The sequence below is a fragment of the Carcharhinus amblyrhynchos genome, chromosome 3 (assembly GCF_965287045.1).
Source record: "Carcharhinus amblyrhynchos chromosome 3, sCarAmb.v2.hapA, whole genome shotgun sequence".
NCBI lineage: Eukaryota > Metazoa > Chordata > Chondrichthyes > Carcharhiniformes > Carcharhinidae > Carcharhinus > Carcharhinus amblyrhynchos.
Window position 1 is genome coordinate 117,501,020 of NC_137326.1, and position 24,892 is coordinate 117,525,911.

The 24,892-nt window shown below is 44.2% G+C and overlaps 1 protein-coding gene across 1 annotated transcript; it reads right to left on the minus strand.

Annotated features, from left to right (window-relative positions):
* Nucleotides 1-3,218: 3,218 nt before the first annotated feature.
* Nucleotides 3,219-22,205, minus strand: LOC145341253 (fetuin-B-like; the record flags this gene model as incomplete). The annotated part of the gene is made up of 7 exons (XM_080186180.1): nucleotides 3,219-3,533; nucleotides 4,332-4,418; nucleotides 5,405-5,518; nucleotides 9,172-9,323; nucleotides 10,717-10,794; nucleotides 20,414-20,531; nucleotides 21,969-22,205. Coding segments are annotated over 7 exons (1,101 nt in total), but the record flags the coding sequence as incomplete, so codon positions are not given.
* Nucleotides 22,206-24,892: the final 2,687 nt, after the last annotated feature.

Here is a 24,892-nt window from a genome sequence, read left to right on the forward strand (position 1 = left end):
TGAACCTACCTTATAATAGGCTGATCTTTCCTTGCATTCTAACTATGACTGTATCACTACATTCTGCACCCTCTCCACTGATACCCCCACTGATCCCATTGCAGAGTGCAAAACAGCTTTCCCCCACCACCACCAACGATCAGCCCCCCAGCAGGCCCTGCCATCTGGCCCCACCTCTTGGCACTGCCTGGTACGCAGTGGATCAAACCAGGCTTGCCCTGCCCAAGAAGCCACCAGGATGCCTGGCTGACAGTGCCCAAGAGGCACCCCCTACCCCTGACCTATCAGGGGGGCCTTAATGGTTTCAGTCCCCACCGACGGGGTGAGCATGCCTAGTCCCTATTGGTGCAAACCCCACTGATGTGAATCTCTCCCTGAGTGAGGAAGACACTAGCAGGCCTGGCAATGACTGTCTCAGGCTCACTAATCATATGGAAATTAAGATTTCCATATGGTAATCAGCCCCATGCTGATTTCTGATGCAGGGTTGATTACATCAAATAAGACTTGGGAGACTAGCGATCAGCTGGACGCCAGTCACAAGTCCCACTACAGGCCTCTCTGCTGGTGTCTCCTGGCCCACTGCGCTACTTTAGTATCGCAGTGGGCTGGGAGAATCCCAGCCAATATATTTTACTATGTCCTAATGCATGTGACAATAATTAAACAAATCAATGATAATGGCTGGAATTCTCCAGGTATTCATGTCCTGCTGTGGCTGCAAGCAAGAACAGAGCCTTTGGCACTGAGCCAAATCTCTGTTCACTTCCACAGGACTGGAGAATCCTGCTGGCATAAATGGCCCAAAATTCCAGCCAATAGATTTGGAAAAGACAAACAAGGGGAAGAGAGTAAGCAAAGGGGTGCAATCTTCTGGCGTTTCATATCTGCGGGATCTGCTAATCCTGCTGATGGTGCAGCCTTCTCGCGTGTTTCCCAGTAGTGTGGGGTGGAATCAGTAGGACAAGCCAGTGACAGCGGTAGGAGCAGAAGATCTTGCCAATAGCCATTGGTGCACTGCCTTCCACTGCTGAAAATAACACAGTGGTGGGGAGAGAGAATTCCAACATATAACTAGAAAACTGATAAACTTAGAAGAGTAGAGGAACATAGGAGAGGCATACATATGTAAATACAATGCTTTTATTTATTTAACCAATGATGGTCTTGTAGCTTTGTTTTCTGAGAGCAGTGAGAATGAGTTTCTAAGATATTTGGAGTAACAGCACTCTGTAAAATCTAATGTATTCAACAGCATCCTCCACCCACTAATCATTGGGTATGTGTACCTGGGACCCAGCTGTGTCAATATAAATGTCAATAAACAGTTGAGATAACTGTTAGTCCCAGTTTGAAAATCTGCATACGGACATCATGATTCAAGTGATGGGGCAGTGCTACCTTTGGCCTGATCAAGTACACAGGAGCAGAAGGAGGTCATTTTGTTAGAACATAAGAAATAAGAACATAAAAAGTAGGAGCAGGAGTAGGCCATCTAGCCCTTCGAGCCTGCCCCGCATTAAGTGTGTAAATGTAACCAGACGGAAGTCATATCACTTGCCAAGAGAGCTTAAAGGAAATTAGGATCCAAAACCGGATTTAGGCCCAAACTTCCATATAACTCACTTCACGTTGTTCATATATAATCCCTACAGTGCAGAAGGAAGCTATTTACCCCTTCGAGCCTGCTCTGACCACAATCCCACCCAGGACCTATCCCCTTAAGCCCTCACATTTCCCCTGCTAATCCCCCCGACACTTCGGGGCAATTTACCATAGCCAATCAAGCTAACCCACACAGCTTTGGACTGTGGGAAGAAACCGGAGCATCCGGAGGAAACTCACGAAGACATGGGGAGAACGTGCATATTCCACACAGACAGTGACCCGAGACTGGAATTGAACCCGGGGTCCCTGGCACTATGAAGCAGCAGTGCTAACCACTGTGCTGCCACCGTGCCACCCATAAAGTAACAGCATGTGTACAGGCAGTCTGCAGTTATTTTTAGAACCATAGAATCTACAGCGCAGAAGGAGGACATTTGGCCCATTGAGCCTGTATCCACTACGATCCCACCCAGATCCTATCCCCATAACCTCACATATTTACCCTCCTAATCTCCTTGACACTAAGGGGCAAATTATCATGGTTGATCCACCTATCCCGCACATTTTTGGACTGTGGGAGGAAACCCTGAGGAAACTCACACGGACACGGGGAGAACATGCAGACACTGCACAAACAGTGACCCAAGCTGGGGATTGAACCGGGTCCCTGGCACTGTGAGGCAGCAGTGCTAACCACTGTGCCACCGTACTGCCCAGTTGTTGCTCAGCATTCTACCCATCTGTACCTTACTTCCAGGCTGTGGTTAAAAAAGGAAGGTTTTCCAGCCATTTATTGAGAATATTGTTAATGAAAATAATTATTAAGTTGTGAGTGCAATGGTTTGATGAGGGGAAGTTTTTTGATTGGACATTTACAAGAAAAATAAACAGGGTTTCAGCACATTTAATTTCAGTTTTTAAGTTTAGTTTTAAGTTTATTTATTAATGTCATTGGCAGACTTACACTACAATGACGTTATTGTGAAAATCCCCCAGTTGCTGCACTCTGGCATCTGTTCGGGTTCACTGAGGGAGAATTTAGCATGGCCAATGCAGCTAACCAGCACTTCTTTCAGACTGTGGGAGGAAACCAGAGCACCTGGAGAAAACTCTCACAGACATGGGGAGAACGTGCAAACTTCACATAGATAGTGACCCAAGCTGGGAATTGAACTCGGGCCCCTGGCGCTTTGGAGCAGCAGTGTTAATTCAAGCAATTCGTTGTGGAAAATGCGCATATATACATATAAAAACCAGTTAATATTTTGTCCCAATGGAAATTCATCTTTAGAATTCTATGAAAACAAAATGTTGCATTTGCTGACAGTTTAATATTGATACTTGCCACTTACTTCAGATTGTATTTATCTTAAAATTTATGAGTGTGGACAAATTAAAGACATAATTATCATTTCTGGCACAAAGAATCGACCATGACCATTGTAATTTTTTTGCATTTTCTGCAGGAATTTTAGCAACTGGACAAGAAAACTCAGAGTAAAAATTCCCCATTTGGACGAAAAACCATGATCAGCTTATGCCCAAATTTACAATAAATGCTTCGGCCCCAGGCACTGAAGAAGAAAGATTGTTGCATTCTTGCTTTCTCTCTATTTCTCCCTATTATTTGGGTAGTACGGTCTCAGAACATATCTGGGTTGACCTGGGCAGGTGTATGGGTGTGGAGGGAGATTTGGGAAGTTGTGATACCGAACAGATGGGCGTTTGAGAGGTTGACGATAACTGCGCATTTGTTGTTCCTCTGACGACTCTGATGATGAATCGTTCTTCCTTGACAATTTTATCTTCCAGCGTTTGGATTTGGGAACAGATCTCTTGAGCTTGGCTTTAAATATCTGTTCTTTGTCTGGATTGTTTTCCTCATGAGGCTCAAACTGTCCACTTAGTCCTCTGACTGTCACTCCCTGCAGTAACAGTAAAAATCAGCATTTTGAATTTAAAAGTGGCCTCACCTCAGAAAATTATTTTGTTATATACAGTCATCAGATGACCAGTCACAGTTCTCCTTTCTGTTGATTTTGTTTTAGAATTATTATTAAATTGTTTTAGAATTGTTTTTAATTATAATTCAGCCCAATTAGTCATTTAATAATAATTATTTCAAAGTTTCTGCCCTACAAATCTGTAAAAACAAAAATACGAGTGTTCTCTTTCCCATTGAGTGAACTATGGCTGGGATATTTGGGATCCTGCAATGGACTAATTGAAAGTCCATTGCCCTTTGGCAAAACTGAAAGATCCTGGCAATGGGTGAAGCCATTTAAGGGCATTAGTTGGATCAATGGCAGGTGGGCTTCCCGTCTGAGGTTTTACGCCCTGCGTAACATTGTGATCAGGTCAGCTGAGCAGGATCCCGGAAGGAATCCCATCCTTGCAAATTTACACTCCTGTTCCACGTCAGAATCTGCCAATGAAGGGCATAAAATTGTGGCTCTGGTCTTTCCAGAGGACTCAGTGAATAAAAACTAGCAATTCAGACAAATCTTTGCTGCTGCCATCAGACTTTTGAATGGACTTACCTCGCATTAAGTTGATCTTTCTCTACACTCTAGCTATGACTGTAATATACATTCTGCACCCTCTCCGTTCCTTCTCTATGTATGGTGTGTTTTGTCTGTATAGCATGCAAGAAACAATACTTTTCACTGTATACTAATACATGCAACAATAATAAATTAAACCAAAAGACTCCTTGAAACTACCTTTGTTGCATAAATGTCGCAGGTCACCTGAATCACGTCATCAGCCGGGCTCTCAGAATCAAAAGATGTTGTACAGAAACCCAAATGCTGCAAAGAAAGGAAAATTGTGAAGAGTTTTGGAAATAAATTCATTAATGAATGAATTGTGGATTATAAATTGATTGCGCTTATCTATTTATTAGATTGAGTGCACATCAAAACAGCCATGAAATATGCAAGTTCTTTTTAAGTTTAGGATGTGAATGATGTTTGGAAGAGGCAGAACATTAAAAGTGGGGACCACCACATAAGGAGGCAGAGAGAATGCATGTTTGATAAGATCGAGTCACTTTGACTCAACTGACATATCTGCTTATAAAACATCAATAGCAGAAGATCACTACCTCTACTAACAAAGCTATGCCTTTTCCTCTCCATCCTTCCAAAACACTGAGTACCTATGGATATTTTACTTCTAGACCTGGTCTCCTTGTAACCATGTCTCAGTAATTACCACAAAATCAAACTGCTCTGTCTCCATTTCCAAATGCTATGCACATTCAGATAAAAAATACCATGGTATCGTATGACATTTCATGTTCTGTCCCTTCTTTTCATTCTCTGGTAAGTTAGCCTCATCATTAACCTGTACTCCTATCTTCTTACACTTTCATTTTTTTTAAATTCCATGCAACTGAATGCTCTCCCCTATAGCCCTAGTTATTTAATTTGCCGGGACACTAGTCCCAGAATGATTCAAGTGGAGCCCATCCCAGCAGAGCAGCTCCCTCTTTCCCCAGTACTGGTGCCAATGTCCTGTGAACTCAAACCCTTTTCTCCCACACCAATCTTGGAACCATTCATTTACCTCCTTAATCTTATTAACCCTGTGCCAATGAGCTCCTGGTTCAGATCATAATCCAGAGATTATTGCCTTTGTGGTTCTGCTTTATAATTTAGCACCGAGCTCCTATTATTCCCTATGCAGGACCTCTTTCTCGTTCTACCTGTATCATTGGTACCTACGTGGCCTGTTTCTGTGTGTTAGACTCAATCTAATTCTAAGTACAAAGCTAATGTTCAGCAATACTTACAGCAAAGTCATGAGGTTTTGGAACACAGGCTGACAGCACCACTGTGAAGTCATCTTTGAAGCAATTTGTTTCCTGGATAATGAATTCCACTAATACCCTCTGGTCTGTTACTGACTGAAATACATAGAAACATAGAAGCATAGAAAATAGAAGCATAAGTAGGTCATTCGGCCCTTTGAGTTTTCTCAGCTATTTATTTCAATCATGGCTGATCATCAAAACCGATACCCTGATCCCGCCTTCCCCCCCATATCCCTTAATCCCTTTAACCCCGATACATGGCAAATTGTTTCTTTCTTTAATGGTATGTTGTCTACCCTCTCCTCTCCTAGGCATACCTACAAGCATCTGATGGCTGAGTTAAGAATAACAAACTCAATCGCGAATGAAAACCCAAGGACAATTGTAACCCAAGATAAGAATATTGCATTTGATCTTAGATCCATCTTAATGCCATACATTAATAAGTTAACTACAGGGAGTTTTGGGGGCCCATATTGTCTGACCATCAGGGATCACGCTAACCAAGTAGAGAGGGCAGGAAATTAGGCAACTCTTCCCACGCGCTGTAGAAGATTGAGGGGACTAAAATGGGAAGGAACGCATCAAGCGCCAGGTTGTTCTTTGTGAGATACTACTGTGATACCTCATGACACAAAATATCATTTAAAAACTGACCTGTGAACTTTGTGGAGGATCTGCAAGTGGTTCCTTTCACTGGTTATGCTGCCCTATGCCAAGAACAAATGGACATGTGCAGCACCATATACAGTCAAAAAAGTGACACTTTAAAGTTCTGAAGGAGTCCTTTTATTGAATTAAGACGCCAATTGTTATGGGTTGAGAGGCTTGTGTGTTTCCCAGTCACTCCAGAGTCATCCAACCAAAGTATTGTAGTGTCAGAACAATAAGCCCCCAAACTACAATTTTCATCAGGTTCATTGCCCAGAAGTGAAGATGAAAACCAGCCCTTATTTTTCTGTCATCACGATGCTGTCTTTATGAAATACGCAGTAAGCTTTCACATAATTTTGCTCAAATGCCGACTAAAAACACCTTTATCAAATCATTAGAAGAAGGTCTGCACCATGCCTCCTGGCAAGTCCTCCCCTTTTAGCATGTCACGAGGTTGTCTGCCAGATCATCCAATGCGCATCAGTGTGGATGCCCAGCAATGCTATGCTGTAGGTCACTTCATTAAGCTACTTGTCTGAGTTCTCTGCTCCTGAATTTGACTGTGGTCTTGCTCCCCAATCAGCTGCACACAAATCATCCTTTAGCCTGACAAGGCTGCAGCCCACTCATTCCTGCATGACTCACCATGATCCTAACCCTATATAGGACTTGCAGTGCCAGTTTCTGAGCTGGTGGTTGCAAGTGTCAGAGCAAGTGTTGGTGCCTCTTCATCAGCACCCTACTGATGTTTGGTCTCCCTCTCTCTCTCTCCCTCTCTCTCTCTCCCAATTGGGCTATAATGCCTGGATATGTGGCAGTTCTTGGCTGTCTGAAAGCAGGAATGATGTGGAGATGCCAGCGTTGGACTGGGGTTAACAGTGTAAGAAGTCTCACAGCACCAGGTTAAAGTCCAACAAGTTTATTTGACAGTAAACCCACAACCTTTCGGGGTATGCCCTCTCGTCAGGTGAGTGGAGAGTTAGAACATAGAACACTACAGCACAAACAGGCCCTTCGGCCCACAAGTTGCACCGATTATATCCATACCTACCAGGCCATAGAACTATCTATAACTCCCAATCCCACTAAATCCCATATACTCATCCAGAAGTCTTTTAAAAGACCCCAGCGAGTTCGCCTCTACCACCACCGACGGCAGCCGATTCCACTCACTCACCACCCTCTGAGTGAAAAACTTATCCCTGACATCTCCTCTGTACCTGCTCCCCAGCACCTTAAACCTGTGGCCTCTAGCAACCATTTCAGCCCTGGGAAATAACCTCTGAGAATCCACCCTATCTATACCTCTCAACATTTTATAAACCTCTATCAGGTCACCTCTCAATCTTCGTCTCTCCAGGGAGAAAAGACCAAGCTCCCTCAACCTATCTTCATAAGGCATGCCTCTCAATCCAGGCAACATCCTTGTAAATCTCCTCTGCACCCTCTCAATAGCTTCCACATCCTTCCTGTAGTGAGGTGACCAGGACTGCGCACAGTACTCCAAGTGGGGTCTGACAAGGGTCGTATAAAGTTGCAGCATTACCTGCCGACACCTAAACTCAATCTCTCGATTAATGAAGACTAGCACACCATATGCCTTCTTGACCACATCCTCCCTGCAAGGCCGATTTAAGAGTCCTATGGACCTGGACCCCAAGGTCCTTCAGCTCCTCAACACTGCTAAGAGTCCTACCCTTGATATTGTACTCCTTCATCCCATTGGACCTGCCAAAATGGACCACTACACATTTATCCACGTTGAAGTTCATCGGCCACTTCTCCGCCCAGTCTTGCATCCTATCTGTCATGCTGCAACTTCTGACATCCCTCCAGACTATCCACAACACCACCAACTTTCGTGTCGTCGGCGAACTTACTAACCCATCCCTCCACTTCCTCATCCAGGTCATTTATGAAAATGACAAACAGCAAGGGTCCTAGAACAGATCCCTGGGGCACTCTACTGGTGACCGAACTCCATGCAGAAAAAGACCCATCCACAACCACTCTCTGCCTTCTGCAGGCAAGCCAGTTCTGGATCCACAAGGCCATAGCCCCTTGGATCCCATGCCCTCTCACCTTCTCAAGAAGTCTTGCATGGCAGACCTTATCAAACGCCTTGCTGAAGTGAGTTACCTGATGGAGGGGCAAACCCCAAAAGCTTGTGGGTTTACTATCATATAAACTTGTTGGACTTTAACCTGGTGTTGTGAGAATTCTTACTGTGAAAGAGGAACTCAGAAGGGAATGTAGGAGTGACAAACAGGGTCACAACATTATTCATCATGCCAAGTAAGAGAAGGCAAAGGTGTAGTGGTATTGTCATTGGCCTAGTAATCCAGAGATGTAGGGTAATGTGCTGTGGGGATGGGCAATAAATGTTGGCCCATTCACAAGAATTAAACAAAAATAGCAGGATGAAGGCAATGTGGGAGTTGAGGCATAATGCTGGAACATACGATCATTCTCAATGTTCCCAGCAACGTCGGATATCCTGGGCTCTGTTAACATCATGATGCTGAGAGCCACCACCGTTATGGAACTTAGAGAATTCTTGTTCCCCTCAAGTCCAATACCTGCCTGAATCAGAACCAAGGTGGACAGGTCATGAATCGCAGCCCTCACAGCCAAAAAATGGGGCACATGGATTTCCAAAACCAAATTAGATGGGTTCATGAGAAATAGGGGAATAGCAAAATATGCTGGATGGCTGAAATTAGGTAGATGGGATGAGAGTGGTTTTGTGCGCAATGTAAATGCTAGCACAAGTGCCCTGTTCTGTGCAGTACATCACATGTAGTTCTTTGTAACGGTGGCAAATAATTACGCTGTATAACAGAATTAAACTGCTCTAATGGGCTAAATACTGAGGGAATGGCAGAAATGTCTTGTGAATTCACGTACCACATCTAAACATTGTTGTTATTGCACGAAAGGGCCAGAGCCTGATTGACGACAAACTATGCACAGCCTTCTTTCAAGCAATTCTGAAAGTCCTTACAAAATGAATCAGGACATGTCACTTTAAGAGCTTGAAGATAATTAGGCCTTTCTCTGCTACACCACTTGATTATAGAAACAAAACGCACCTTCTTTAAAACCTTTGTGATATTAAAAAGCGAAAAATAATTGGTATCATTGCTCTCGCTGTTATATTTTTGAATAGCAACTTGGACAGCACGATCTATATCTCTATTGTTTAATGGTCTTGTGTACAAGCATCCTTGGCATGGACCTTCCACTGAAACAAAGCACAAAAACATGTTTATGGTGCACATCATGTTTAAAGCAGGGGCAGCTCAAAAGAAAATGTTCCAAAGCGTCAAAGTTCAAAATTCCGGCACAATTCCAAAATCTCAGGTCTGCCCCAAAGCCCTGGACTCTTCTGACTTCCAATTTCAGAGTTTTCTACAGCTGAATTGTGGTCTCTGGCATCAGAGGAGATAGGGTGAAAGTTGGAGAGTTCTGATATCAGGAATTTCTTCAGCTGAAGGATCTAAAGTTTATTATTTATTAGTGTAACAAATAGGCATACATTAACACTGCAATGATACTGTGAAAACCCCCCAGTCACCACACTCCCTGCGTCTGTTCAGGGACACTGAAGGAGAATTTAGCACGGCCAATGCACCCAACCAGCATGTCTTTCGGACTGTGGGAGGAAACCAGAGCATCCGGAGAAAACCCACTCAGACACAGGGAGAATGTGCAAACTCCACACAGACAGTGACCCAAGCCGGGAATTGAACCTGGGTCACTGGCGCTGTGAGGCTGCACTGCTAATCGCTGTGCCACCATGCCATCCTGTGCCACCATGCCGTTCACAGTATGGCACTTAAGCATCCAGTATGTAAGTCACTTCCATGCTGGCTAAGGCCTAGCCTCAATCATAGAAAATAGGAACAGGAGTAGGCCATTCAGCCCATTGCGCCTGTTCCCCTATTCAATAACTTCATGGCTGATCATCTATCTCAACACCATATTCCCATACTCTGCTCATACCAGTTGATGCCTTCTTAAATATGTTCAATGACTTGACCTCCACACCCTTCTGTGGTAGATAATTCCACAGGTTCACCATCCTCTGAAGGAAGACATTTCTCCACATCTTAGCCCTATATGGCCTATTCCCGTATCTTAAGACTGTGACCGTCCCTCCACTTGTTCTAGTTGTGTCCATATTGGCAGGGTTTCTGCTGATAGTGTTCAAATTCTGTTACTCACGATGGATCAAATTCTTGAGAATTTTCAGTGTCAAGAGGTTTTTGCAAATCTTTTTGCTCATTGGAAGAACAAACGGAAATGTGTATTAATGTAATCATGTATTACAATCCACCTTGTCATCTTTTGTTAAACGAAACAATGTCTTGCCAAATACTCAGAAGCAACTTTGAGTGTGTTCCTAGATAATCCTTGGATCCTTTCAACTAACTGAACAAATTTCAATCCAGTCGGTGTTTCCTGGGTTGCAGCTCAGGGCTGCAGAATGGAAAGTCAAGGACTGATGGCTCCCACTTCACTCTCCCGTTGCCATGATCTGAACCTTTTCAATTAGCCTCGAGTCCTGTAATTCACTGAGAATTATCTGCTAACATCTATTTGAAATCAATGTGACATTCATGAAGTTTTCATACCTGGATATTCAGAACACTGATAATTCTTCACTCTCTGCAAACCTTTTGAAATGCGAATGATGATTTTACATTCAGTAACTATTTCCTAATGAAAGTACGTAAAGCATAATATTGGATTAGTGACAGTACAGTACAAACAAATCATCTGCTAGATTGTATCATAATTGGGTAAGAATCAAAAAACTGGAGTATCTGTAGCGATCTAAACTGAGCCTTGATGACCACTTCATGCATATGTCAATAACCATCTTGTTTAACCTTTAGTCCCCACACACTCAAATAACTAATTTTAATAATCCCATTACCTTCAATACAAAAACCAGTTTGATAACTTCAACACTAAGGCTACAGCAACTTTTCTAATTGCCATACCTACACTACTGCGTAGAATAGAATTTCATAGAATCCCTACCATACACAAGGAGACAGTTCGGCCCATCAAATCTGTACCGATCACAATGACACCCACGTCCTATTCCCTAACCCCACACATTTACCCTGTTACTCTCCCTGACACTAAGGGTTACTTGGGCGGCACAGTAGCACTGTGGTCTGCACTGCTGCCTCACAGCACTAGGTACCTGGGTTCGATTTCCCATTTGGGTCACTGTCTGTGCAGAGTCTACATGTTGCCTCTGTAGGTTTCCTCCCACAGTCTTAAAAGACGTGCTGGCTAGGATATTTACCTAAACAGACAACTAGTGGAATTTCACAGTAACTTCATTGCATTGAAATGTAAGCCTTACTTGTGCCTAATAAATAGATAAACTTTTATTTACTTTATTTATAAATAAAATCAATTTAGCATGGCTAATCAACATATCTTTGGACTGTGGGAGGGAACCCACACTGATGGGGGAGAATATGCAAACTCCACACAGGTAGTTACCCAAGGGTGAAATTGATTCGCGGTCCCTGGTGCTGTGAGGTAGCAATGCTATCCACTGTGTCACCGTGTTGTCCAATAATTTTCGCAGAACTACTTCTAATAGCATGTCCAATAACTATCTTTAATGAATCAAGGGTTACTCAATGAGGATTTGGAATAAAAGGTTTTATTGCTAAAGCAATGATCAACTACATATACAATTGTGGTCCAACCAAATAACTATCCAACTGTACACTCCCCCTTCCTGGCTCCAACTGCCAATCCTTTCCAACCTGAGATACACAACCTTGCACTGAATTGGCATAGCGTCCTGCCTCAACATCCCATTGGGTCCAGTCAGACCAGGTGGCCCTCAGGAAAAGCCCCCTTAAAGGGGCCACACCACCACACTTGCTAACTCCTGAAATCACATGAGGAGAAAACAATAAAGAACATCATTATCACAAACATCAAATTACACAAAATACATCAGGGGAAACCCCAATGACAATTTGTCGTAAGTTTTGTTGGTCCGGCGACTCCTGAGCTTACGAAACATCTCAACTTGAGGTAGATTCGTCTGAATAAAAAAATCAGGTTGGCTGAGGTGAATGACAAACTCATCAATCCAGGGTCTAGATCATCCTCGGCAGCTGCTGTTTTCTCCATTACTGAAACAATTTGGTGTTCAGGTTCCACATTAACCACTGCGATCCCTGCTCCCCATCCAGGCAGATCTATATGTACTGCTGGAGCCCTTATTGTTCCCGTGTATCAGGCACTGCTCTCCTCCTGAGGTGATCCATATGTTTCTCGATTCAACGTCCTTGCATCTTTACAATATAGAGACCGGAATTGTCCATTCCACGATTGTACCAGCCACCCATGCTGGCCCTACTGTGAAATTCCTGACCATGACTAAATCCTCATCTTGGAAGACTCTGTCATTCTTCCTTGAGTCATGATTCTCTTTCTGGCAAGCCTCACCTCCAGCCTCCCCGCCAAATTTGGAAATATCATATCCCAGTATGTCCTTAGATGATGCCCCATCAGCAGCTCAGCTGGAGTGACTCCTGTGGCCACATTCGGCATGGTGTTATACAACAACAAAAAGCTAGTGACCCTCAAAGATGGAGGCCTATTTACTAGTTTCTTCATTAAGGCTTTGAAAGATTGCATGGCATGTTCCATGAACCCATTTGATGCTGGCTGGTCAGGTGTTGACATAATATGGTAAATGTCATTTGGTTTTAGAAACTTCTGAAATTTGTCCACTGTGAAAGATGTACCCCTGTCTTATGTTATGACCTCTGAGAGCCTGTGAATGACGAAGATGTTTCTCAATTTACCAGTGGTGATAGTGGTCATTGTGGACTTCATCAGTGGACATCTGGACACTTTGAACATGTGTCCACCAGAATCAGAAATATATGGCCCATAAAAAGTCCCACAAAGTCAATGTGTATTCTTGCACAGGGTCTGCCTGGCCACTCTCAAGGATGCAGATTAGCGACAGTGGCAGAGCTTGTCAAGCTTGACAACTGGGGCACTAACTAACCATCCTTTCTATTCCTGTATCAAGGCCTGGCCACCACACATAACTTCTGGCTAGTGCTGTCATTCTGTGTAAACCCTGATGTGAGTCATGCAGCTCTTGCAACAATAGCCATCTTCCTTGGGACAAGACTATAACCCTAGTCAACCCCACACAACAACAACACCACATTTTCACAAGTTATCTCCATCCTCCTTTGTTGGTAGGGCTTTCACAACTCTGAGTTCTCATATCACTACCCTTACAATATCATTTATTTAACCTTCGATAATAATGGGTCTCTTTCTGTCCTGTAAGAAGTCTCACAACACCAGGTTAAAGTCCAACACTTTTATTTGGTAGCACTAAGTCTAACAGGTTTATTTGGTATCACTTTGGTAGTCTTTAACCTGGTGTTGTGAGACTTCTTACTGTGCTTACCCCAGTTCAATGCCGGCATCCCCACATCATCTCTTTCTGTTCACATCCTTATGTGTTACACTGAGAACAACAAGGTCTCGAGCATATGCAGTGCCAACACTATTCACTGCGGAGCCAGCGGATGCCACTGTCTGTGGCAAGGGCAACCTGCTGAGTGCATCTGCATTTGATATCTGTGTTCCTGGGCGATACTGTGATGTATAATTGTACATGGCCAATAAGAGAGGCCCACTCTGCACTCTTGCCACAGCTATTGACGGCATTGGCTTAACTTCTCCGAGTAAACCCACAATGGCTTGTGATCCGAAACTATTGTAAAATGCTGACCATAAATGTACTGTTGGAACTTTTTGACTGTGTATGCGACCGCCAAGCATTCCTTATCGATTTAGGAATATTTACTTTCCTCCTCAGACAACAACCTTGAGGCAAAGTCATTTGGCCTTTCTGCTCCATCAGGTTTACTGTGGGACAAAACTGCTCCCACTCCATATGGTGAAGCATCACAAGTTACCACCAAGAGTTTGGTTGGATCGTAGTGCTCTAATAATGCGGACGATTGCAGAATCTGTTTGATTTTTGTGAACGCTGCTTTCTGGTCTTCTCTCCACCTCCAACATCAATGTTTCTTTAACAATTGGTAGAGTGGGACTAAGATGTTCGGTATCTTTTATACAAACCTACCATCATAATTTACTTTTCAAAGAAATGCTTTTAATTCAGAGATGTTTGTTGGCTGTGGAACCTCTTTTATGGCTTTTACTTTGTCTTATAAAAGATGCAAACATTTTGTATCCACCCTAGAACCTAAATAGGTAACTTTGTCTGCTTGGAAGGTGCATTCCATAAGAACATAAGAACATAAGAAATAGGAGCAGGAGTAGGCCATCTAGCCCTTCGAGCCTGCCCCGCCATTCAATAAGATCATGGCTGATCTGTCGTGGCTCAGTTCCACTTTCCCGCCCTCTCCCCATAACCCTTAATCCCCTCGCTTATCAAAAACCCATCAACCCGTGTCTTAAAAATATTTAGCAAGGCAGCCTCCACCACTTCAACGGGCAGAGAATTCCAGAGATTCACCATCCTTTGAGTGAAGAAGTTCGTCCTCAACTCCGTTCTAAACCGCCCCCCCTTTATCTTGAGGCTATGCCCCTAGTCTTACTGTCCTTTCTGAGCGGGAAGAGTCTCTCCACCTCTATCCTATCCATCCCATTCATCATCTTATATGCCTCAATGAGATCTCCCCTCATTCTTCTAAACTCTAACGAGTACAAGCCTAGTTTATTCAGCCTCTCCTCATAGCTCAACCCCCTCAACTCTGGCATCAGCCTAGTAAACCTCCTCTGCACTCCCTCCAAGGCCAAAATATCCTTGCGTAAGTACGGCGCCCAAAACTGCACACAGTACTCCAGCTGCGGCCTCACCAATGCCCTATACAGCTGCAGCAAGACCTCCCTACTTTTATATTCAATCCCCCTCGCTATGAAGGCCAGCATCCCATTAGCCTTCCTGACCACCTGCTGCACCTGCAAGCTGGGTTTTTGCAACTCATGCACAAGGACCCCGAGGTCCCTCTGCACCGTCGCCTGCTGCAGTTTTTCGCCACGTAAGTAATAATCCTTCCTACCATTATTCCTACCAAAGTGGACCACCTCGCACTTGCCAACATTAAATTCCATTTGCCAGTCCCTGGCCCATTCGCCCAGCCTATCTAGATCCTTCTGCAGACTCTCCACACCCTCCGCGCAATTTGCCATTCCACCAATCTTGGTGTCATCAGCAAATTTCGACACCATACACTCGGTTCCCTCCTCCAGATCATCTATATAAATGGTAAATAGCTGAGGCCCCAGCACTGACCCCTGAGGCACTCCACTAGTCACCAACCGCCAATCCGAATAGCACCCATTGACCGCCACTCTCTGCCTCCTATTTGACAACCAATCCTCTAACCACGCTAACACCCTACCCCCAACTCCATGCCCCTTTATCTTCTGCAATAACCTCTTGTGAGGTACCTTGTCAAACGCCTTCTGAAAATCAAGAAAGACCACATCCACCGGCTCTCCTCTATCCACCGCCCGAGACACATCCTCATAGAACTCCAGTAAATTTGTCAGACACGACTTCCCCTTAACGAAACCATGCTGCGTCTGCTCTATCAAGCAATTCCCCTCGAGATGCCTCGCTATTTCCTCCTTGATGACAGATTCCAACATTTTACTTACAACAGACGTTAAACTAACCGGCCTATAATTCCCTGCCTTTTGCCTGGCACCCTTCTTAAACAACGGCATAACATTAGCCGTTTTCCAATCTTCTGGCACTTCCCCGGAATCCAGCGACGTTTGGAAAATAACCACCAAGGCATCCACTATCACCTCCGCCATTTCTTTCAGAATCCTCGGATGCATTCCATATGGTCCTGGGGACTTGTCTACAATCAGCCCCTCCAGTCTGTCGAGCACCGCCTCTCTAGTAACAATAATGTCATCGAGACATAAGAACATAAGAACATAAGAAATAGGAGCAGGAGTAGGCCATCTAGCCCTTCGAGCCTGCCCCGCCATTCAATAAGATCATGGCTGATCTAAAGTGGATCAGTTCCACTTTCCCGCTTTCTCCCCATAGCCCTTAATTCCCTTGTCTATCAGAAACCTATCGACCCGTGACTTAAATATATTCAACGAGGTAGCTTCCACCACTTCAATGGGCAGAGAATTCCAGAGATTCACCACCCTTTGAGTGAAGAAGTTCCTCCTCAACTCCGATCTAAACTGCCCCCACCCCCCCTTATCTTGAGGCTGTGCCCTCTAGTCCTGCTATCCTTTCTAAGCGGGAAGAATCTCTCTACCTCTACCCTCCAGTCCTACCACCTTTCCATCTCTAACACCCGGCAAATTATTCACGTCCTCCTCCGTGAAGACCGAAACAAAAAAGTTATTCAAGACCTCAGCCATTTCCCCATCCCCTACCACTAAGTCCCCCTTCTCATCCTCTAAGGGTCCAACGTTCACCCTAGCCAGCCTCTTCCTTTTTACATATTTATAAAAACTCTTGCTATCCTTTTTTATATTAAGCGCTAGCCCAGCTTCATAGTTTCTCCTACCCTTCTTTATCAACTTCTTTGCCAATCTTTGTTGACATTTAAACCTCTCCCAATCCTCTTCTCGCCCACTACTCTTAGCTACTCTAAACGCCTCCGCTTTTAATTTAACACTTTCCTTCACCTCCTTCGTTATCCACAGCTTATTACCTCTCCTCCTACGGTCCTTTTTGACCATCGGAATAAATTTCCGCTGAGCACCAAGAAAGATCTCCTTAAAGATCCTCCACTGCTCCTCAGCAGACCTACCTTCCAACGCGCTCCCCCAGTCCACATTCGCCAATTCTTCTCTCATCCTACCGTACTCCCCTCTGTTCAAACAAAGGTCCAGGAACCCACTTTCTCCTCCTCCATCTGCACCAGAAACTCCACCATACAATGATCACTCTCCCCAAGAGGATCCTTCACCGCAAGGTCCCTAATTCTACCTGCCTCATTACATAGCACCAGATCCAAGATAGCTCGCTCCCTCGTCGGCTCCAACACACACTGTTCAAGGAAACTATCCCGGCAGCATTCCAAGAACTCCTCCTCGAGCCCACTGCGTCCAACATGGGTCGACCAATCAATATGTAGATTGAAATCCCCCATAATTATTGCCGTTCCATTCCTGCACGCCGCACTTATTTGCGCATTAACAGCCCGCCCCACCTCCAGATCATTATTTGGGGGCATGTAGACGACACCCACCAGCGTCTTCCTCCCTTTGCTGTTCCTAATCTCTACCCACAACGATTCCACTTTCTGCTCTTTGGCTCCAATATCATCCCTTGCTACCACCCTGATGCTATCCTTAATCAGCAGAGCTACGCCCCCCACTTTTTCCTCTCGCCTATCCTTCCTAAACACTTGATAGCCCTGTACATTCATCTCCCAGTCCCTGTCACCTTGCAGCCACGTCTCTGTAATGGCCACCAGATCATATCCATTTGTGCTGATCTGCGCCACCAGCTCATCCACTTTATTCCGAATGCTTTGTGCGTTCAGATAAAGTGCCTTCATCCCAGCCTTCACCTGGGCCCTATTTGCCGGAACGCCACCAACCATACTCACGCCCCCACTCCCTTTATTATTGGGACATCCTCGGCCTCTTCCCTTACCTGTACCCTCTCCTTAACTTTAGGCCTCGTAATGTCACCTACCCTCGCACCCTCCCCCCCACTAATTAGTTTAAAGCCCTGTCTACAGTCCTCTTTACTCGATTTGCCAGCACTCTGGTCCCAGCACGGTTCAGACCAACCCCATCCCGCCCGAACAGGTCCCACCTACCCCAATACTGGTGCCAATGCCCCATAAATTCAAACCCATTCCTCCCACACCAATCCCTGAGCCACCCATTCACTTCCTTAATCCTGTCAACCCTACGCCCGTCTGCACTCGGTTCAGGCAGTAGCCCAGAGATAACCACCTTGTCAGTTCTACTTTTTAATTCCATTCCCAGCTTTTCATACTCCCTCCCCAGATCCTCGGTCTGCATTTTGCCTATGTCGTTGGCACCCACATGTACCACAACGACCGGATTCTCACCCTCCCACTCCAGGTTCCTCTGCAGCCCAGGTGCGACATCCTGGACCCGAGCACCAGGCAGACAACACACCCTTCTGTGCACTTTGTCATTGTGACAAAGGACAGTGTCAATACCCTTCACCCCACTATCCCCAATCACTACTACGTTCCTTTTCACCTTCTCTTTGCCTATGTCCTGCTGCATCACTGTGCCGTGTGCAGTTTGCTCACTGACCTCACCTCCCTCGTTCTCGTCCAGACTGGAAGCAAGAACCTCAAACCTGTTATGCAGATTGAGAGGCTGAGGCCTCCGCTCCCCACCCCACTTCCTCCGCTCCCCACCCCCCTTCCTCCTCTCAGCAGCCCCCTCTTGTTCCTGACCCTTAGAGTTAGCCAGTCTAGGGGGGGTGGATGTCTCTTGCACCCCATTGACAATGGCACCCTCTCTCCCCCTGATGAGCCTCAGTGTCTGTAGCTCAGAGACCAGCTCATCTACCTTGAGCTGGAGCTCCTCCAGTAACCTGCACTTACTGCAGACATGGTCACTGGGAAGGACCCTGGGGTCCACCAGTTCCCACATCATGCAGAAACAGCACATCACATGGCCCTCCATTATTCACTGTAGTGATATTGAAAATTTCCACACGAACTTGCCTGGCCCTTTTTCTCTCCAGCCCTTTTGATCTTAAGACCTAGTAGCTCACTCTGCTTCCCTCTCACTCCGCTGCCCGCTCCGACGCTGCCCGCTGTCTACACCAGGCCTCCTTTTAAATCTGGCGCTGTTTTAAAACCTGCTCCCCCACCACTCCCTGCTAACCACTCCCTTAGAATTCTTAAAGCGGTAAATACAAAAAGCCTGCAAAAATGCTTTTAAATGATTTAAACAGTTCTACAAGGTAAGTTCTTACTACAAAGTGCTTTAAACTTATTTAAACAGGTTTTTCACAGGTAATTTCTTATCTGTCTCTCTGCTCCTTCACTCGTCTGCTCCAGCAAACAATGGAAGGCTTCACCGTGTGACCACTGCTCCTCCAAGTTTGCTCTGCGGTTTTCAGGTGAGGTTCCTGTAATTAAATTGTCATTGAGATGAACCACTACATTTGGGATGCCTTGTAATAGATTCTTTCCATTGTACATTGGAAAGTGGCGCAGGCTGATGAGACTCCAAAAGGCAGGTGTATATATTGGTATAAACTCTTGTGAGTCAAGGTCATCTCTACAGGAGACACTTTACACACTCGAACCTGGTTCAAGGTAAGTGGTTCGGATTCTTTGTTGGGATCTTCATCCAGTTTCTTCACAGGAGTTAAAGTAACTGTTGTGCGGTTTAATTGCACATTCTGTCTTGACCCTCCTCCCCCAGCCAATAACTATGCTTACAGCACCATTCCTGGCATCTACCTGACCAACAACTCTTGCAATTTTGCCAGCAGAAGAGGAGATGTCAGGCAGGCCACTTGCCCATGGGCCAATTCAAATCCTTAAATAGTTACTAATAGCATGAAGTTCTGCCCTATGATTCTTCAACTAGTCCAATAATGCTTCTACTTACACTGCAATCATTAGTCCCATAACAATCACACCTATACCTCAAGGAGCCTAATAATTTATTGTAGTACACTATTACAACTAACACAATGTATCTCACAACTCTACAATTACAACCAGTCAATAAGCCCTCACATTGATGTTATAACCACTACCCTGATGACCCTCACATCTACACTACTAGTCCAATAAACTTCACATTCTGCTACAATTAGCGAGGTAGCCCTTATAAAACCATAAGATGTAGGAGCAGTGTTAGGCCATTCGGTCCATCAAGTCTGCTCTGCCATTGAATCATGGCTGATAAGTTTCTCAACCCCATTCTCCCACTTATTCCCCATAACCCTTGATCCCTTTTCCAATCAAGAACGTATCTATCTCTGTCTTAAATACACTCAGTGACCTATATCAAATACCTAGACTGTGTCAAGTGGTTCATATTTCTTACATGTAAGAAGTAAAGAAAACTGTAGTTGTGAAATAAAATAAAAGTCTGCAGGAAATACACATCTTTAATCTTTAATAAGAAAAGACAGATTATCGACATTCAGCAAAATAGAAATCTTCCTCAGTTTGAGGTAGCCTTTTTTTCTGAAGCTGTTCAAAAAAAAATAATAACCAGCCTGATTGCGAGAGATCTTTGAAAGCTTTACTATTCAGTATGAATGTGAGAGAAAGAATATAATTCATTAGCACTTTACCGTCAAGCGAAATGGTAGAATTTCACAATTTTTCAATGGCTTGGGGCTTCTGACATGACATCTGGTTTCAAAAACCTCAAACTCCAGATAATAGCTGATCTCGTTTGATTCCTGAAATTGAAAGAAATAAACTGAATCAGAGCTTTTGACGTTCAATTTCCTTCCTATTATTCACCTTACTGTGCTACATACAGGTTCATATTCAAAGGTTTCGACTTTTGACTCTGGTATTTTTGACACCGGGTCAGAGGTTGTGGGTTCAAATCAGACCCGCTCTATAGGCCTGAGCCCAAAGCTAGTCTGTCATTGAGTGCTTATTTTGAGGTAGTACACATTCTATCAGAGATGCCATCTTCCAATGAATGTTAATCCAAGAGCTTACCCCTCCTCTCAAGGGGGCACAAATGATCCCATGACATGATTCAAAGTGGAACAGGAGAGTTCTCCCTTATGCATGGTCAATAGTTATTCCTCAGGTAACATCATTAAAACTGTTCAGCTGTGTTGTGCATCAAAACTATACAGTCAACAAGTATTGGTTGCATGAACAATGCTGTATGGCACATGGGAGTGGACTTTAGTGGCAGCTGCCGTGCAAGGGTGGTGAATCTCTGGAATTCTCTGCCCGTTGAAGTGGTGGAGGCTGCCTCGCTAAATATTTTTAAGAAGCGGGTTGATGGGTTCTTGATAAGAGAGGGGATTAAGGGTTATGGGGAGAGGGCGGGAAAGTGGAACTGAGCCACAACAGATCAGCCATGATCTTATTGAATGGCGGGGCAGGCTCGAAGGGCTAGATGGCCTACTCCTGCTCCTATTTCTTATGTTCTTATGTTCTTATGTTCTTATCTTGACTCATTGTTTGAGGCACTTCCTTAGCTTAAAAGCACAAAAGAGAATGTGGATAGCAGCTCCGAGATTACTCCTGCTCAGAACAGTGGGAGTATTGAGGCTGTCTCATAGGACCCCTTAGTTCACCTGCCAGTCTATCATTGTTCATTCCAAAAAGGCAGCTAACACCAAGGTTCAGCAGTCTGAAGCTCAGCCTTCCCTAGCTAGCGATCCCTGTGACGTTGAGGTTGCATACTCCAATGTGGGACTCCAACTGGTGCTGCAACAGGTGACACAACTCAATATCAGCAACCCTCATGAAGTGGAGGAGATTCCCCCACTGCTCCTCAGTCAAGTTTAGGTAAGAAAAGATTGCTAAATACTGACAGTCTGCAGAGGCCTCACAAGCTTTCCCTTCCTGATTAAAACTCAAGCAATATTTTTCATCCAGTTGACTGAGGTAAGTTTCAAATACACAGTCCTGATCCCCCTGTGTTAACCTTCAAAATACTTGTTAGCTCCACACCAAGGCTCATTCCCATTGGAGTTTGAACCAGGGAAGAACAGCAAATGTTTTGTGAATAATTCACATTTTTACAAGGAATCCAAGTCTACCATATGTTCTTCTGTGCCCTCCAAACACAGGCTGTGGAAAAACATCTCAGCAAGATTTCCATAAATACAGGTTTATTATCTCCCTTTTGTAAACCTTCAACCTACCTGTTTCTCCTGGGCATTCCTCAGCCTGTTCAACTTGTACTTGAATCCCTTTCTTCGAACATTATTGATGTAATGAACGGCGAGATCAGCAGCTTTCACCACCCCCACCGCATCACAAGGAATTGTAGAAAAGCTGACAACTTGCCGATAAGAAAGAGCAGGCGAGTGAAAGAGCTGAATGCAGGCTACTAACACAACTAACCGATTCATGATTCTTAGGAACTGATGAGCATCGCAGTGTATTCAACTCCAAAAAGAAAACACACAGACAGGGGAGAAAATTATGCAGACAGAATCAATAATATTTCTCATAGCCTTTTGCAGCCATGGACAGTGGGAAATTATTTCACATATAACTGAAAGCCTGCAGTAAAATACAGATATTTGTCTAGACCTTCCCAAAAACAAAATGAACGCGAGTGTATTTGGTTTTGCAAAGTTCATTCAGACCAGTAAAGTTAATTTTTTTAAATCCAGTAGCGATTGTGAAATCCAGCTGAACCTGACCCAGATAAAGATCATTCTCGAAAATGTTGTTGTTGACAATTCTTGCAGAATCTGGAGATAGCATGACAGTGGAAGTTCATTAATAATAATGAATAATAATCTTGTAGCTGACTGTATAATAGTCTCATATCAACTACATCCAACTTTCAGTGGTAATTATAGAGCATCTAAATTTTGTTATTGCCTGAGCATATACGCACAATTTATCCATTTGCATGTCTTGATTTTGATTGGATAGTGTGATTTAAGCCATTTAATGAAATATTACATTTAATCATGCAAATGAAACAATTTAACTGGGTGTAAGCTATTCGACCATTGCTAACAACTTAGATTTTCCACAAGAGATCCCAGTTTCTACAATAGAAAAGTTGGTGAGAGGAGAGGCACGGGTGGCACAGTGGTTAGCACTGCTGCCTCACAGTGCCATGGACCTGTGTTCAATTCCCAGCTTGGGTCACTGTTTTTGTGGAATTTGCACGTTCTCCCCGTGTCTGTGTGGGTTTCCTCCGGGTGCTCTGGTTTCCTCCTACAGTCTGAAAGACATGCTGGTTAGATCCATTGACCCAAACAGGTGCCGGAGTGTGGCGATTAGGGGAATTTCACAGTAATTTCATTGCAGTGTTAATGTAAGGCCTCTTGTGACAAATAAATAAACAAACTTTAAAGAAAAGCAGGAAGATTTTATACTTTTTGGGTTGCAGAAGCAATCCGTTTGTGGGGGGAGATGGAATGATTTAGTTTTGATGGCAGAGTGTTGTTAAGATGCAAAAGAGCTGTAGAAGTCACTTAAAGATGCCTTTACACTGCAGTTACCACATTGAGACACAAAGGCATGATTTGGATCTCAGCAGAACAGTACCAAGCTTATACTGCGTGACTGATACTTAGATAGTTTGAAAGAACAGAAATGATGACATCCATGCACAGCACTCCTTTCCCAACTGTTAAATGTGAAATATTTAGACACATTGTACAGCAACAAAAGTGTTGTTCTGGCAAGGAGCATGTGCAATGCAACAGGAAACACAAGGGTCAGCCTCGACTTTGTGCAATAATGTAAAAGCCTGTGGAAGTCAGCTGCCCATTTTACATCTTCCCTGATTTTTATTTCCAGTATTTCCAGCACATCTTGGGAAAACTAAAGTCACTGTTATCAGACACAGCTAGCCACTAATTCAAAGCCTATTCCATAGCAACGGTCTGAGATTAAGCCAATCTGTTTGCAACCTTCATATCATGTTTGATTCTGAGATGATCTTCCAACCTCATACTTGGGCCTTCACTAAGATCCCATATTTTCACCTCCGTAACATCTTCAGATTTTGCCCTGTCTCAACTCATCTGCTGGTGAAACACTCATTCGTATCTTAGTTAGCTCTAGAATTGACTTCTCCAATGCACTCTTGGCAGGTCTAACACATCCTACCCTCCACAAACTTGAAGTCCCCCAAAGTGCTGCCATTTGTGTCTATATTTTGCAGCTGTCCCATTTCCTTATCATCCTTGCACTCGTTGGCCTACCTTGGCTCCCATTCAAACAACATCTTGATTTTAAAATCCATATCCTGTTTTTCAAAACCCTCAATGGCCTTGCCCTTCCCAACTGCCGCAATCTCTTCCACCTCCATAACCCTTTGAGATATCTGCGCACCTCTAATTCTGGCTTCCAGCGCATCCTCAATTTGAGTCACTTCATCATGCACCTTCAACTGCCTAGGCCCTAAACTCTGGACTTGCCTTCCGTCACCTCTTTGCCTCTCTATCTTGCTTTCCTCATTTAAGACACTTCTTAAAACCCACCTCTTGACCAAGCTTTCGGTCATCTGACCAGCTTAGTGTATTACTTGGTTTTATAATGCTACTGTGAAGCATCTTGGGACATTTCGTGATGTTTATAAGGCTGTAGGAATGTGAGGTATCATTGTTGTTGATAGTTCAGGTGATGAGGGAGTTCAGTAACATGGACAATTGGAGGAGCTTATGTCCTCTCCAGAGATGAGAAGGTTAAGAGGAAATTTGATGTAGGTGTTCAAATTATGAATGATCTAGAAGAGTAGATCATACTGAGAATCTGCTTCCTTCGGTGAAAGGTTGGTGAAAGAACCAATGTGACATGAGGAAAACATATTTTATGCAGCAAGTAATTAGGATGTGGAAAGCATTGTCTGAGAAGGTGGTGGAGGCAGAGCCAATCATGGTTTTCAAAACTGATTAGCACTGCTGCCTCACAGTGCCAGGGACCTGGGTTCGATTCCTGCCTTGGGTCACTGTCTGTATGGAGTCTGCACAATCTCCCTGTGTCTGCATCAGCTTTCTTTGGGTGCTCTGGTTTCATCCCACAGTCCAAAAATGTGCAGGTTAGGTTGATTGGCCAAGCTAACTTGCTCCTTAGTGTCCCAAGGTGTGTAGGTTAA